Source organism: Amblyomma mixtum, chromosome 5 (assembly GCF_055824585.1).
Source record: "Amblyomma mixtum isolate Tamu chromosome 5, ASM5582458v1, whole genome shotgun sequence".
NCBI classification, from domain to species: domain Eukaryota; kingdom Metazoa; phylum Arthropoda; class Arachnida; order Ixodida; family Ixodidae; genus Amblyomma; species Amblyomma mixtum.
In genome coordinates this window covers 98,785,307-98,801,020 of record NC_143016.1, presented here as the reverse complement: position 1 = coordinate 98,801,020, position 15,714 = coordinate 98,785,307, and the positions used below count along the sequence as shown (strand labels likewise).

General features: G+C 52.3%; 1 protein-coding gene across 1 annotated transcript in view; it reads left to right on the top strand.

Annotated features, from left to right (window-relative positions):
• Positions 1–6,634: 6,634 nt before the first annotated feature.
• The window catches only part of LOC149343141 (uncharacterized), a 102,418-nt gene continuing 93,338 nt past the window's right edge, over positions 6,635–15,714 (top strand). Inside the window, exon 1 of the mRNA XM_089545671.1 lies at positions 6,635–6,896. Coding sequence (XP_089401797.1) covers positions 6,827–6,896 — 70 coding nt within the window. The 5' untranslated portion in view covers positions 6,635–6,826. The remainder of the gene's footprint in view (positions 6,897–15,714) is intronic.

Sequence of the window (15,714 nt, the reverse complement as noted above, 5' to 3'; positions counted from 1 at the left end):
TGCGAGCAGACGACGGCGCGCTTTTATGCACGAAGCGTCGTCTGCTAGAAAAAACGAGAGGCGTCGAGAACGAAGGCGGATCTATCGCATGGGCGCCTTTCTATTGGTCAGTGTGTTCGTGACGTCATGCATAACGTTGAAGCGTCACAGTTACGTGTCGGCGCTTCTGGTTTTGTTTGGTTCATTGCTCTTCCATGTTCTCGTACTTTCGAGAGCGTACCGGACGAAGCGGGCGCGTTGAAAACGGTTATGAGGGGACGATTTGCGCTGTCAGGAGTGCATGCCTTCCTGTGAAACATATGTGCGTGAGAATGCATGACATTCTGCGTCACGTTGATCTTTAAATTTGTTGGTTCGAGTCTTTCTTTGAAAATTATTATGTTGCTCAAAAAATAATGTTTATTCGCGCTTGCATCGTCGCTGAATGCCACCGTAGGCGTAAAAGAAATTTGCAGTCGCTGTGATGCAGAATTTAAATTTTAAAGATGATTCGAAAGAGGTAGTCTTTATATAAATATGCTTTAGTAATGATCCTCAGCTGTCTATGCAATTAAAGCGTTAATTTTCCACCTTTCCTTTCTATTGTTAACTCACGTGCTTACCGTATTTTCCGGTGTATAAGACGCACCCTTGTATAAGACGCACCTGCCATATATGCAAGCTGTCACTGAAAAAGTTCGTATATAAGACGCACCCGTGTATAAGACGCACCCCAGTTTAATCAGTTAGGCTAGTGAGGCTTAATTAAACACGCTTGCGCTACTATCGCGAAATGCACCGTACCTGTGAGCAATTCTTAAGCAACGCTAAGTGATCGAAAAAGCAACGCTCATGCCATACCCGTCCACGTTTTAGCAAAAAAGAAAGAAAAAACGATACAGCTCCCCATATGTCCATAACAACATTTTATTTCTACTTGAAACCTTCGAAGTCTTCATCTTGAGATGCGCTATCAAAAGGTTCACCCATTTCTGGACGCAACTCGGCTGAAACATGCACTACGTACACGGAGCAAAAAAAGTTGCAAAGGGTGACTAAAAAACAACGCCGGCTTGTCTTGACAATGGCGAGAAGCGCGATTGTCACCATCTTTTGGCGCTTCTCATTGCTTTTGCTTGGGGCCTCCGAAACTGCCGCGCGTTTGTGATCCCGGAAGTCGTCATCCCCGCCGTTTCATGATAAATATCACCTAGAAAGTCGCACACGGCGGTCCCGGTATTGAAGTATTAACCGTGTTACAACCGCTTTATTGGTAGTGATATTTTTTAGGTGAAAAAAGCTTGAGCATGAACCGGAGTAATCGATGAACTCGCAAAAAAAAAGAGGAAAAATTCGCATATAAGGCGCACCCTTGTATAGGACGCACCAGCAAGATTTTCGAAAAAAAGCCGCGTCTTATACAACGGAAAATACGGTATTTGTATCCAACAGGCGCTTTATGAGTAGAAAAAAAATTAGGCAGTGGCTCAGCTCTGGTTAAGCCTGAATATGCAAGCGAAAAGCTGCAGTTGTGCTTGGTTTGACGTCATGGCGGTCGCAGTTGGTGCACAATGCACTGTGAGCACCACGATAACGGTGGAGGCGTTCGGCCGTCCACACACAGCCTGTAAGGAGGCGGAGGGGGAGACGCGCGTGTATACGGCGCTGTCTTAGAAGGTTGGTTTAGAGACATGTACTGTGGTGTGCATTCCTTTCGGGTGTACACCAAGATATGAGAGACAGGCATTTCCTTTCCTTCAAACCAATTTTCATTTCATTTCATTTTCCTTAAGGCCCTTACGGCGCGGTTCGCGTATCCCCAGAGATATGAGAGAGGCAGGCCTCATTTCCTTGCCTTAAAACCAATATTCTTTTCGTTTTCCTTCCCTTACGGCGCTGTTCGGGTGTCCACCGAGATATGAGTGTTTCCTGGCGCACTGTTTGTCTTTTATTTATTTTTTTATTATTTGTGCCGCATGTGACGTCACTCAGTTTCACGCATGCGCAGCTGTGGCAAATCTTGGCTCCGACGGCTCACGCGAAGCGCGGCTGTGGTGCGGGTAGTGAAGCTTTTCGCTTCAAAAGTTGTGTGCATGCTCTTAGAGGTAGTGATATCACACAACCATTCACAACATCATAAAGATAACTTATTGAGGGCTTCTTGGATACCCTTGCGGTGTGGTGTTGTAGCGCACAGCGACGCTGTAAAGCGGAAGCGCTACGATCGGCGTTCCCAGACGGCAAAAGAAGAAAATAAAGCTGAACGGCGCTCGGTGCGCAAGCACGGCACGGGCTGTTCGGTTCGAGAAGCCACTGGGCCCTCGACAGATCAAGTCAAGATTAAAACCCTCCTCCGGAAGGGCCGTTCTGCTGGAAGGGCGACGGATCTGCCAGCAGACAACACCGACGGGGGCGCACGTTCGCGTGGTACCCGCCGGAGACCGGGAAGCAAATCTCGCAGTGCCAGAGGTGAGAAGCGCCACCGAAGCAGGCGTCACCAGTCACGAAGCAGCGGCCTCCGCACCCGATCGGGCCAAATCAACTGGCCGCAGCGCCTCAGGCAAGCGAGCGCCCAAGAAACGCCGCCATTCCCGCTCGAAGTCTTCAAAGCGCACTGCCGGTCGGAAGCGCTGAGGCGTACGCCATCACCGTGCTACGAGTTCCACGTCGGGCAGCGGAGCTTAGAAGAGAAGCCTCGCCCCAAGAAACGCCGCCATTCCCGCTCAGTCTTCAAAGCGCAGTGCCGGTCGGAAGCGCTGAGGCGGACGCCATCACCGTGCTACGAGTTCCACGTCGGGCAGCGGAGCTTAGAAGAGAAGCCTCGCCCCAAGAAACGCCGCCATTCCCGCTCAGTCTTCAAAGCGCAGTGCCGGTCGGAAGCGCTGAGGCGGACGCCATCACCGTGCTACGAGTTCCACGTCGGGCAGCGGAGCTTAGAAGAGAAGCCTCGCCCCAAGAAACGCCGCCATTCTCGCTCAGTCTTCAAAGCGCAGTGCCGGTCGGAAGCGCTGAGGCGGACGCCATCACCGTGCTAAGAGTTCCACGTCGGGCAGCGGAGCTTAGAAGAGAAGCCTCGCCTCAAGAAACGCCGCCATTCCCGCTCAAAGTCTTCAAAGCGCAGTGCCGGTCGGAAGCGCTGAGGCGGACGCCATCACCGTGCTACGAGTTCCACGTCGGGCAGCGGAGCTTAGAAGAGAAGCCTCGCCCCAAGAAACGCCGCCATTCCCGCTCAGTCTTCAAAGCGCAGTGCCGGTCGGAAGCGCTGAGGCGGACGCCATCACCGTGCTAAGAGTTCCACGTCGGGCAGCGGAGCTTAGAAGAGAAGCCTCGCCTCAAGAAACGCCGCCATTCCCGCTCGAAGTCTTCAAAGCGCAGTGCCGGTCGGAAGCGCTGAGGCGGACGCCATCACCGTGCTACGAGTTCCACGTCGGGCAGCGGAGCTTAGAAGAGAAGCCTCGCCTCAAGAAACGCCGCCATTCCCGCTCAAAGTCTTCAAAGCGCAGTGCCGGTCGGAAGCGCTGAGGCGGACGCCATCACCGTGCTACGAGTTCCACGTCGGGCAGCGGAGCTTAGAAGAGAAGCCTCGCCCCAGGGAACGCCGCCTTTCCCGCTCAAAGTCTTCAAAGCGCAGTGCCGGTCGGAAGCGCTGAGGCGGACGCCATCACCGTGCTACGAGCTCCTCGTCGGGCAGCGGAGCTTAGAAGAGAAGCCAAAAGAAAATCCGACGTTCGAGGTCTCCTGGAAACGCCCGGAGGAAGCATAGGGCCAGCAAAGATTCAAGGACGATGTCAGAGTGATTGTATTGGTGCGGGGTGGAAACCGATTCGGACAAGTACAGGTTCCCTCGAGTACCGAGGGAGGATCCGTGGATTCACTGCGCTAAAAAAGTCTTTTAAGCTTTGGGACGTTAAACCCTAATAAACCAAACCAACCATTCAACTTGTATTTTCTTCTGCCGGCTGGGAACGCCGACCTTAGCGCCTGCGCTTTACAGCGTCGCTGTGCGCTACAATGTAATCGTCCCAATGTGGGCTTTGAGCCATATCTGAAAAGTTTTCAACAAGGTTTGGCCGTAAGTTGACACTTTTGTGATGCTTAGTCACACCCAGCGTGTATCAAGTTTTTTTTTCTTGTTTTTCTTTTTCGTTATAGTACTCCCTGCGGGTGCTGTCACATTGCAAGCAAACGCTGCTCGGGATACCAAACGCTTAGCAAATTTTTGGGAGCAAGCGGAGCAGGTAACAGGCAGAATCGCTCAACGTAACAAATCGTAGACAGTGCAGGGTCTCTTCCTTTATTTATTTTCTTGCCTTCGAGTTAAAAACTCCCTTTCGCGTTCGTAACAACAGCAGTGCGTCTACGGAAAGACAACGACGCACAACTCGAACGCTGACTTGGCTGCTAGTCAGCGCTTGTGGCTTGTCGTTCCGCCGTTATGTCACGCTTGGGTGCTGTTTTCTTTCTAAGATTGATCGCGCGCCAGTTTAGCTCCTCTAAACGGTTGTTAGGCCGTGTTGTTAAGAGTCGGTGATACTTCGTGAAAGAAGCTCCCGCTTTTTTTAGTGACGTGCATTGAAACCAAGTAGAAGAACGCAAAAAAAAAAGAAAAGAAAGCAGAAAAAAAAAAACGACGCGTAGAAAATGGCGAAGCCGTTCTCAGTTCTAGTGACCTTCGATGCGCTGAGCGCAGCGGGATTTAGAGAGTTGCCGGAGCTCCGACTGTCTGCGCTTGGTTGATCGATAGTCTTATTTAGAACGCGGGAGCTTTCCACGCGTCCCTAGCGATGGCGCCAAGTTTGCTTAGCTCGCGTGCCCGCATGCCGCGTTGCGCAACGGGCAATCACTTGTTGCGCAGCCGTCGTCCGAAATTGTTTCTGGACCGAACGAACCAGGCTGAAAGGTAACTCCGCTGTGCATTCTAAAGGATTTCAATACAAAATTGTTGCCCATCACTATTTCGCTTTGCATAACAATGTCTTCGTCAGAACAGCTGAGAGGATTCGAAGAGAGTAAGAACGTATAGAACAGGGAGGCAGAGTCAAGTGGGCAGTCGGGATTGGGAAAATTTTCAGGGATACAGGGTGACCGCAGCTGGCACAGGACAAGGTTAATCGAAGATATATGACAGATGCCTTTGTTCTGCAAGGGCCGTAGTTGGGCTGATGATGAGAATGATAAACAATGACTCCGAACTAGCAGCGAGGGCAAGAGTGGATAAGATTCCGGTTCAGTGACAAAACAAATAAACTGAATGTGCCGACATATGCACGGGAAAGGATCGAGCTGCAAGTTGAGAAACAGAGCAAGACAGCGCCAGTTACTGAATAATTTCATCGCGTTTTTCATTAAAATTATTGTTTGTTGCCAGGCGGATATCTGTGACACGCCCATGTTTGGACCAGTTTCTGACTTACGCTCGCATTGTCCTAACCACATTTCTTTCTTTGATGAAAGAAGGAAGACAGAGAGAAAATGTACTTGGTTACGGTGAATTAGCTAGGCACTAAAATAGATCTGCACACGGCTTCTGAGGAGTTGGATGTTTCGTACATCTCGTTAAGTCATTCAAGTTACAAGCTATTAACTAACCTGATATTTTCTTTTTTCCCCCTTTCGGTTAATACAGATCCAAAGTTTGAACAAACGTGAGCCGGTTGCAGTGCAAGGCGAAATCCGGACACTAACAGCATGCACATTTACACATTACATATTGCGCATTATTGCATAAGGCAAGCATAAACCCTTTGAGCATAGCCAGGCACTTAGCCACCAGGATGTTTTTTTTTTTTTTTCTAGATGGGCTCAGGGTTGTTTCTTGTGTTTGAGGGGGGAGGGGGGCGGGGGGAAGGCACATGCCCAATGGTTGCACGGTCAAGAAAATTTATGGCGGTGGGGGGGTGTAAATGAGCTTGATTGCAGGCAGAGGGCCCCGGCGGTTAAGGGGGGGGGAGGGGGGGGAGACAGGGTAGGCTTTCTTGTTTACGTGCCTGGACGTTGGTTCTTACACACGCTCTTTATTGAGCTGTGAATAGGCAGCGACATGTGATGTTCACGAATTCCAGTTGCGTGAGTATTTCGGGGCTGAGACTGGCGAGGCACGAACTTCACTTCCTTTGCGCTTTTCCTTTACCTCGCTTTTCACTTTGTCCCGACGGTACATAGCAGGCGCGACGGGCGGACAAAAAGTAGCATTTGTTAGCGTACGTCTCGGGCAACAATAGAGTGCAACCTTTACGTAGGTCTGCTCCTGCCATCTTTTTCTCGTTATAATGCGATTCCGCGGCCATCCTTTCATTAGATACGGTTGGCTGATGAAATTTCATTAGTCCTACCACCCTAGTAACACGTCGCCACCCTCCCCGCATTCTCCGTCAGCCTTTCCCCAACTAGTTTCGACGAGCTGCTCGCTCCGATTCAGCGCGGAGAGATCGCGGCGTTCCGAACGGAAACTGGGGCGCACAACTCCTTTTCGACGAATCGGGAACTGGGGAGAGGGGAAACTGGCAGCGGAGGGAGTCGAAAGGGAATACGCGGACGGGATGTGAACGGGAGACGAGGGAGGACTCCCCCTGTCGGCGGTGTCTCGCTCTCTATCCACGTGCCGACTCCGGAGAGGGCGACTGCCGAAGAACACGTGCATTTCGACAGACCCCGTCGCAGCGTGCGGGCGTAGCGGACGACCTCCGACTTCTCTCCGCGTTGGGATGTCGTCGCTCGAATGTGGTGGTGGCGCGTGACGGTTGCGTTTATCAAGTGAGCCGCAGTCAACGACGGCAGACTCTCTGACGAAGGTGTGCGAAAAAGCGCACGTGCTGCTGGTGTTCCCGCTGCTTAGGCTCCACCCGCGATGTTCGTTGTCGATCGCCCTCGAGCAAGCCACAGGCATCGATCCCACCATCAGCGCTTCTCGGAGGCCCGTGAGTACATCATGCGCCTCTGGCAGCTGGTTGCCGGGCGCGCTGGCACTCTAGTTCAAACGTCAGCTCTTGTCGCACTTCTGAGCGGCGGAGTGCGGGACTTTTATTTTCTGCCGGTTTCGTTCCATGGTGCACATTGGGAAACTTTGTGGGCACAGCTTCATGGAATGCCGAGAACAAGAGACAGAAATCTATTTACAAGGAAGGGCAGAGAAGTTCACCTGAGTGATGCTTCTCTGGACTGCTACTCTGTTCTGAGGAGCCAAGGCAGAGAGAGGGTAGGCAAGACAGGATTCTTGACAGCACGAAATGAACGAGAGGTGCGAGGAACGCCTCAGTCCGCAATATCCAAAACAGGGGCTCATTTATAGGTCACTCTTGGAGATTGCGGTCTCTGTGAGCAACGTACTTCTTGGACCTTTTGCGTCGAAAAAATGGGGTCAACATGTTTCTCCTAAGTTCCTAAGCAAAATACCCCCGGCCCCATCCCTATCCATGCCCATAAATCCGCACCTGAGCCAACGTTGTGAACTGCAGGCGTTATCTTCGTCTGGGCTCAACAAGACGAGTTCTCTTTCGGGACGTTGGCTAGGGGACTGAAGCTTCCCTCCCTTCCATTGCTCATTTTGGGCTGTCTGCTCTGGGGAAGAGAGGGAGGGGAAAAAGAGGCTTATGGTTGGCGACCATGCAGGCAGAAGGCACACATCCTCGATTTCTCTGATCACAGCCGTGAGTCGAGACTCACGGAAAGCGAAGAAACTCCTGTGTAGGGATCTCCAAGCCTCAAACCAAGTGCCCAATATGAGGTCCGCTGACAGTGGTCTGGTGTGAGAGCGTGCCACGGAAGTGGCCAATCAGACACCTTTCGCGCGCGTACTTGAGGTAAACTGTAAAGTGTCATCCACTGTCACGCACATCTGTGTTAGGTGGCGGTAGCTGCTACAGAAGGTGAGATAGCCCCTGGTTTTGCAGTAGAACGCGCTTTTAAAAAAGAAAGTTGATAACTAAAAAATCCCAGGGACATCAGTCACCTCATGTGTTGGCAAGGCGATGGCATTACAAGCTGTTGATTCCCTTACCAGAAATGACGTCACTTCCTTTCCGGTGACGTCATTTTCCTCCAGACAATATGAATTGTCCGGTCTCGCCGCAGCGGTGCCTCAGTGATTTGAGCATCCGCCTCGCATGCGGGAGATACCGGGTTCGATCCCCGCTGCCGCCGGGTGCCCACCGGTGATAAAGTTTGTACAAGCTTTCCCTGTTCTGGAGCTCGGCTTATCAATTTTGGAACATTAAGGGAAATGGGTCTTTGATCCCTCACATTGTGAAGACGAAAAATATCTTTTTCATGTCGCTATTTGGACAAGTATGACTTTGCGCCATACAAATTTATCATCACCACCAATTATCCGGTCTAGTGACGTCACTGCTCTCCAGCCAATGACCGACGGCATATTTCAGATCACACCTTCGCCCTAGCCGCTTTTGTTGTGCTCTAGCACGGATGTTACTGCTAAATGACAGCGAAATTAAAAGCGAACTAAGGAGGAGTACCATAAGTCGTCTTATTCCTATGCTCAACAGGGCCTGACGATGGAACAGAATTCAGCCGTTGTTGTGAACGCAGCGAAATAGATCGATGCTGACGTGAAGACTCGCCATGATATAACTGAGTCATGATACGCTTTGAGGAATACTGTAGGATTGCGTTTTGTATTGTGCTTCACAAAACAACCGGTTTTTGTTTTCAGAATTTTTTGGACAACCATATATACAGACTTTTTTTCTGACAGCGTGACAACTCCAAAATAATCCCTCTAGTGAAGTGACGTCAAAACGAACATTAGCGCTCGTAGGCCCTAATTCCACTTGTGTGGTAAGGCGAATAGCTCATCCGAAGAGTTTGTCCCGAAGTGTAGGGCAATCGCAGAAATCACGGAAATTAGTCCTTTGCAATAACGTCTTTTCTGTTGCCTCGTAGCGCGTAATTACCAGAATTTAGGATGGAATGGATGGCACATTGTCGCAGTCTGCTGAGGAGTGGCGCTACAACCGGCCACGGTAGAAAAACAACGAAACGGTCAAGATCGAGGCTCGTCCACGATATTCGCCTCACAACTTTGGGATCTTAGTAAAACCGTTTGTTTTGTGGCCTCGCGTTACTGAATTGATTCACGCGAACGAGACACCTTTCTCCGCAAACCTGTGCGCTTCCTACAATGAAATACTTCTATATCACAATGAATATATCCGCAGATCACAGAACGGCAGTCTTCGATTTTTTTTTATCAGCGTTTTTGCTATCATCCAAAGCGGGCCCCATTGGCTTTCTATGGCGCTCTTAACTCTTCGATGTGGTAGATGGCAACACTTTAAACTTTAAAATAAAGATTTTGCTACATATTACAGAATGGACCATTATCTTCAATGGTCCGCAATGTCAGAAAAGCTATCGCCACTGGATAGGGACGAGGAATCCTGCGACGAAGCGTGTGGGCTAGGTGACTCCGCGCTGGTGTCTCTTGTGACGGCATCCGATGGGGAAGGGAACGGTGCCACTGTTACGAGAAACGCCCTGCATTTCTTGCACATTTTGCGGCGCTTCCTTGATGGGATTGCATTCCTTGATAAATGCATCGAACTCGTCCCGACGAGCCCGGGTTGAGGTTCGTCTCACTGGCGCAGCTTGATTTGCAGGAGGCATCATCACATTGTGGTGACATAATGTCGTCTGACACCAAACTGTCCCGGTAGATCTCGGGGCTGCTTGTAGGCGGTCCCTCACCATACGACAACAGCGAGGGCTTTTGCCCGTCTTCTGAAAGCGGTCCCAGTAAGCCGTTCATCTCAAGCTTAGCCCGACGTTCAGTTCCGGCGGCATAGTCGGGCGACGGCGTTTGTATTTGCGTTTGTGGCTTCGTATTAGCTTTTGGAAGCGCATCGCCACGCTTGCCCTCGTCTAGTTTTCCTGTGGGCGACGGGGTTGCTTCGATGTGCGCAGTCGGGACGGACACACCTCGGAACTTGTGATTGCGTCCATGGCACAGCGCTCCACATATGGGGCGGCATTCCGGGAGGGAGGCCTGGTGTTAGCAGGTGGCGGCGGCACTGGTGAGGACGTGGGAGCCAATAAGCGTGACGCGGGAGACAAGTCGGGATCACTGCGGGTGCCGGAGACATATCGCTTCACGTTCGAGACATGTTCCGGAAAAATGTGGTGCACACCGCGTGGTCGATGCTGGGGGTTGTCTTCTAGGCGGTACGTCACGAGACCGAGCCGTGCAACGACACGGTAAGGGCCGCGGTATTGGGGCAAGAGCTTCGCGTCACGGCCAGTCGCGCGGATGGTGCGGCGAACGAGGACCAAGTCACCGGACCGGAAGGAGGGAAGTGGTGGTGCTGCCGCATTGGCCACTTGCGCACGCGCGTGAGCCGTGAGAAGGTTGCGCTGAGCATCGAGGCGGGCGTAACGAAGTCGTTGGGCGCAGTCAGTTGGTGACGCAGTAGGATGGGGAAGGCCCAAATGCGCGTCGAGAGGGATGGAGGGCGTTCTGCCATAGACGACTGAGAACGGCGTGGCATGCGTTGTTTCTTGAGCCGCAGTGTTAAGTGCAAAAGCTGCAGCAGCAACAAAACGATCCCAGTTTGTGTGGGACGGAGCGACGTAGGAGGCGAATATATCCGTGAGGGTGCGGTTGACACGCTCCACGAGGCCATTGCACTGGGGATGATTGACGGATGCAGTGGAATGCGCAATGCCGAAGGAGCGGAAGGTGCGCTCAAATTCTTGGGACATAAAGCAGCTCCCACGGTCCGTGATGAGGCGTCGGTGCACACCGTGCCGAAGAACAAGATGTTGTTCCACAAACAAGACGACATGAGCGGATGACGTGTCTGGAACGGGCAGTGCTTCGACCCACTTGGAAAAGTAGTCGATCGCAACCAGAACATACCGGTTGCCGGCGCGCGTCTTCGGGAACGGGCCCAAATGGTCCAGTCCAACCAGTTCGAAAGGTGAACTGGGCGGCGAAAACTCCTGCGGGGTGGCTTGGTTGCTCGTTTGGACGACTTCCTGAATTGGCACGTCTGGCAGGACGCCACGTGTTCCTTGACGTCTCTGGACATATTAGGCCACCAAAAGCGCTCCGATACTCGTGTGTAGGTCTTTACGCGATCAAGGTGACTAGCCGTGGGAGCGTCGTGTAGGCCGCGCAACATATGCGACCGCAGTGTTGCCGGCACCACTGGCAACCACACGGGTGGTTTGCGCTGTCATGAGGTCCGTCAAAGCCGTCACGGAACAAGGGTGGCGAGAAAGAAAATCGGCATCTTGATGGGTAGAGCCGCGCCGATGCACTATGGTGAAATCATACTCTTGAAGTTGCAGGGACCAGCGTGCAATCTTGGCATTTAAGTGTTTGGCAGACTGCAGCCAAGTGAGAGCGCTATTGTCCGTGACTATGGTAAAGTGATGGCCGTACAAGTAGGGGCCGAACTTCTTGACGGCCCAGACAACGGCGAGGCACTCGAGTTCCGAAGAGTGGCGGCGGCGCTCAACGTCGGAAAGCTGGCGGCTGGCATAAGCGAAGACTTTGTTGTCACGAGACTCGCCCTCCTGCAGGAGGACGATGGGGCCGATTCGTTGTAATGAGCCAATGTAGGAGGCTCGAGGAGGGCGTGCTTGACGTCAAGGAACGCGAGCTGTTGGGCCGGTGTCCAACTCCACGCTGCATTCTTCTTCAGCAGGGCGGTCAACGGAGCGCTTCGCTTGGCAAAGTCGGGAATAAAACGACGGAAACACGAAGCAAATCCAAGGAAACTTTTGAGCTCCTTGGCGGTGGTGGGAGCTTCGTAAGCCGTAAGCGCTTTTAGCTTCTCAGGGTCGGGACGGATGCCATGCCGGCTCGCAACGTTACCCAAGTACGTGACCTCTGCGAAACCGAAGAAACATTTCTTTGGTTTTAAGCGAAGCCCAGCAGAGGTAAGGGCTTCGAGGACGAGTCTGAGTCGCCTTTGGTGTTCTTCAAACGTGGCCGCGTAGACAATGACTTCGTCCAGGTAGACCAGCGCCATAGTCCACTTCATATGGCCTAAGACGAGGTCCACGAGGCGCTGAAAGGTGGCTGGAGCCTTTGAGAGACCGAAGGGCATACGGTTGAACTGGCAGAGGCCATCGGGAGTCACGAAAGCCGTCTTTTCCGCATCATCGGAGTTAACAGTCACCTGCCAGTAGCCCGAGAGCAGATCTAGGGTGGAAAAATAACGGGCCCCCTTCAGGCGGTCAAGTGCATCGCCGAGGTGGGGCAGCGGGTACACGTCGAGACGAGTAACAGCATTTAACTTGCGATAATCAACGCAGAAGAGGAGTGTTCCATCCTTCTTGCGCACAAATATGACAGGGGAGGACCAAGGGCTACATGAAGGGGCAATGATTTCCTGGTCAAGCATGTCGCATACGTGCTGCTGGATGACTCTCCGTTCGGCTGGCGCTACACGGCGAGGTTGGTGGTGAACGGGCCCCTGGTTTTCGGTGTTGATCCGGTGTTGGGCCCAGGAAATGCACCCGAGTTCACCGGCGCTTAGAGCAAGGCAACTGCGATGCTCAAGCAGCAAGGCCTTCAGAGAGGCGAGCTCCGCGCAGGTCAGGGTGGGCCCAAAGTTAAATGCTTCCCATGATAGGACCGCCGGCGCTGGAGTGTGGTGAGATGGTTCTTCAGGTTGCAAAGACGCAACCGGTTATCCGGAGTTCAAGACTGACGCTGTACCCAATTGCGTGCCGGGAGTCAGCACGAGCGGTGCGCGGCTGATGTTAAGCATAAATACGTGGGCCTCTCCTTTGAGCACAGACAGAAGGCTTCGAGGGGAGGTCATCTCTCGGGCTGGAGCTGAACACCGGATGGGTTCGAAAAGCACGTCCGCTGTGATCGGACTGTCAAGCTTGGCATACATCCAAGTTGCCGCACCCGGTGGCAGAGTCACGGCGGACGCCACAGTCACGGTAGTGACGTCGATTGGCTTGACTCGACGTGGTCACTTCGTCGCGAGGTAACGCACAGATCCTGAAGCACGCTTGGTCGCTGACACCAGGGGCTGCCACAGATCCACAGAAAATTCAGGGGGGCGCTTTGTTGACCTAAAGCGCGGTGAGGCGAAAGCCTTAAGCGCGGTGTTGCTGCTAGTGTCACTGATGTATGGTTACGATGTTAAGCTTGGCCTCTAAGAGTGGAACGCGACAGCGTCATGCAACGCTGCCAGGGAGTCCACAGAACGCCATCGCCCGTTCGGCTATGCGCCTTGCTCGTCGGTAAATTGGTTTTTGAGGAAAGGAAATGTACCTGCCTCGCATGTCTCGATGGATACCTGAACCCCGCCGTAAGGGAAGGGAGAAAGATGGGAGTGAACGAAGACGCCGTATTCACTAGACGCGCCTTTGTTTGGCTATTACTTTTCGGGAGATCTCTCTCCTGTATCAAAACGCTCACTGCCGATACCCACCCCACTGCAAAGGCCTCAAGGCAGAGGAGCGTTGGCTACTTCGCCTCTACACCAACACGGTACTGGGCCCGGCAGTGCTCAAACATTTCAAATCGGCCTTCTCGGGCGAGTGTCCACACTGTGGGGAAGTGTTTGCGGACACGTATCACATGGTGTGGGCATGCCCTGCCAATCCTGCTTTCCCACCCCACCCCCACCGCACCCGAGAGGACTGGGAGGCTGCCCTGCTTGGCTGCTCAACTCTCCAGGATCAACGAGCCCTGGTGACAAGAGCCCGGGCCGCCGCGGAGGCCACAGGGGTCCCGGACGTAGGGATCCCTCCTAGTGATTGTGAGGGCCAGGCCCTTCAGGCACGGTCCAAGCAATACCTCTGTATATAGTATAAATAAATGTTTTACACCACACCACCACCTTTGTTCATTCCAAACTATCGAGCTGGCATGGCGGAGTGGTTGCGTGCTCGTCTTGCACTGTGGAGACCCTGGTTCGATTCCCCAACTCGACAGATTTCCTTCTCGGTTTTACTTATTTACCTGGTATGACTAGAAAGGTTAATTAGGCTAGTTGGTTAATTAACTAAACTCAGTCACACTTACTTGGGGCCGCCGCGGTGGCTCAGTGGTTATGGTGCTCGGCTGCTGACCCGAAAGACGCGGGTTCGATCCCGGCCGCGGCGGTGTTATTTCTTTGGAGGAGAAATTCTAGAGGCCCGTGTACTGTGCGATGTCAGTGCACGTTAAAGAACCCCAGGTGGTCGAAATTTCCGGAGCCCTCCACTACGGCGTCTCTCATAGCCTTAGTCGCTTTGGGACGTTAAACCCCATAAACCAAACCAAACCAAACACTTACCTGGAGCATCAGTATACCATCCCTTTAATTGGTTGCATGGTTACTAGCCAAAGTACAATTGGCCGCGTTTGAAATTCGCGCACTATGACGTCACGACCATTTCGACCATTTTAAAAGCGTGACATTTCTGTCGACAACTCCTGTTTACAACCATGAGGCATTAAAGGCTTCCGCCTTAATATTGCTCGCGTAAATGTTAACATTCAAAGATTGAGTAATGGGACAACGTCTGTAGTGTTCGCCATTTATTTTTCAACAACAAAGCGCATCAAAATTTTTGCGTAAATAAATGAAATAAGAAATCGTTGTTTATTTTTTTTATATACGGAAATCTGCCAGCGTAGGAATCGAAAGTGGTGTTCCCAAGAGGAGCTGATGCCATCGCCTTTGCCATGTAGCTTTCGTTCTTTGTTGTTTCTTCTTTGAGCCACACGCTGTTTCTGAATGGCTGGCTTTCGTACACAACACCCGAGACGCAAGGTGTGTCGTTGTTGAAGGCCGATTCGTGTGGAAACGCCCGTTGTAGCGTTGAAGTCGAGGGGGCGTTACTAGAGGTGGGTATAATACTGACTTTTGTATCTCCTTCATTCGCTTCCACTGACCAAGGCAAAGCCTCGGGTTTTTTGCGTTGCCCACGAGTCACGGGAAACTCGCTGCCTCGCGGCTCTCCTTCACATCGACCTTCCATTTCACTCCACTTCCATTTTTCCACTTGCGCTTTTGCTTTGAGGCTCGTCATCAGCGTCACTTCCTTCCTTCGCGGACTCTTGAGCAGGCTCCACACATTCTGGTTGGTTGACTATCGGCCTACCACACTGGAAGCAGGTGTTTACGCCAGGCAGATGAATATTTGTCAGTTGAGCCACTGGCTGATTCTGCATCACGACATCTTCCACCTGCATGCTTCTGAATATGGTCAGCAAATCGTCCTCGCCACACACACACCGTCCAGCGCTGTAACTACGTCACCCGGTATGAGACCTCCAGCAGAAGCCATCGCAGCACATCGACTGCATCGCTCCCTGGGAGGTGTTGAACTGCTTCTTAGGGCTAGCATTTCGTTGCTCTCGTTGTACTCAGACTGGCCATGTTCTTGCGAGGCGGTCTGTCGCCGAATATCGTTGCGTGTGGGCTAACGTCGCATGGAAATCTGAGCCGCCATTGGATGGACTGTTTGAACTGGACCGGTAGCAGTGTTCTTCCATTGCAAAGGCCTGTCATCCGTGGCGGAACGACTCGCATCGCCTCCTGCGCAGCTGTCGACGCCTGTTTTAGTTCCCTTGACATAAGACTGCCTGGTTGCAAAGCGAAGAATGTGGGAGTTGGAATCAGACGCTGTAGCTTCTTTTGCGGCGTGCGCAGAAAGTGGGATATTTTCAGACGCACCTTTCGTATTTTCGAGCCGTGGACTTTCTTCTTGATGATGAATGCGCATAGTTGGTGATGGTTGAGGGCAAATTCCTCCAGTGGTTGA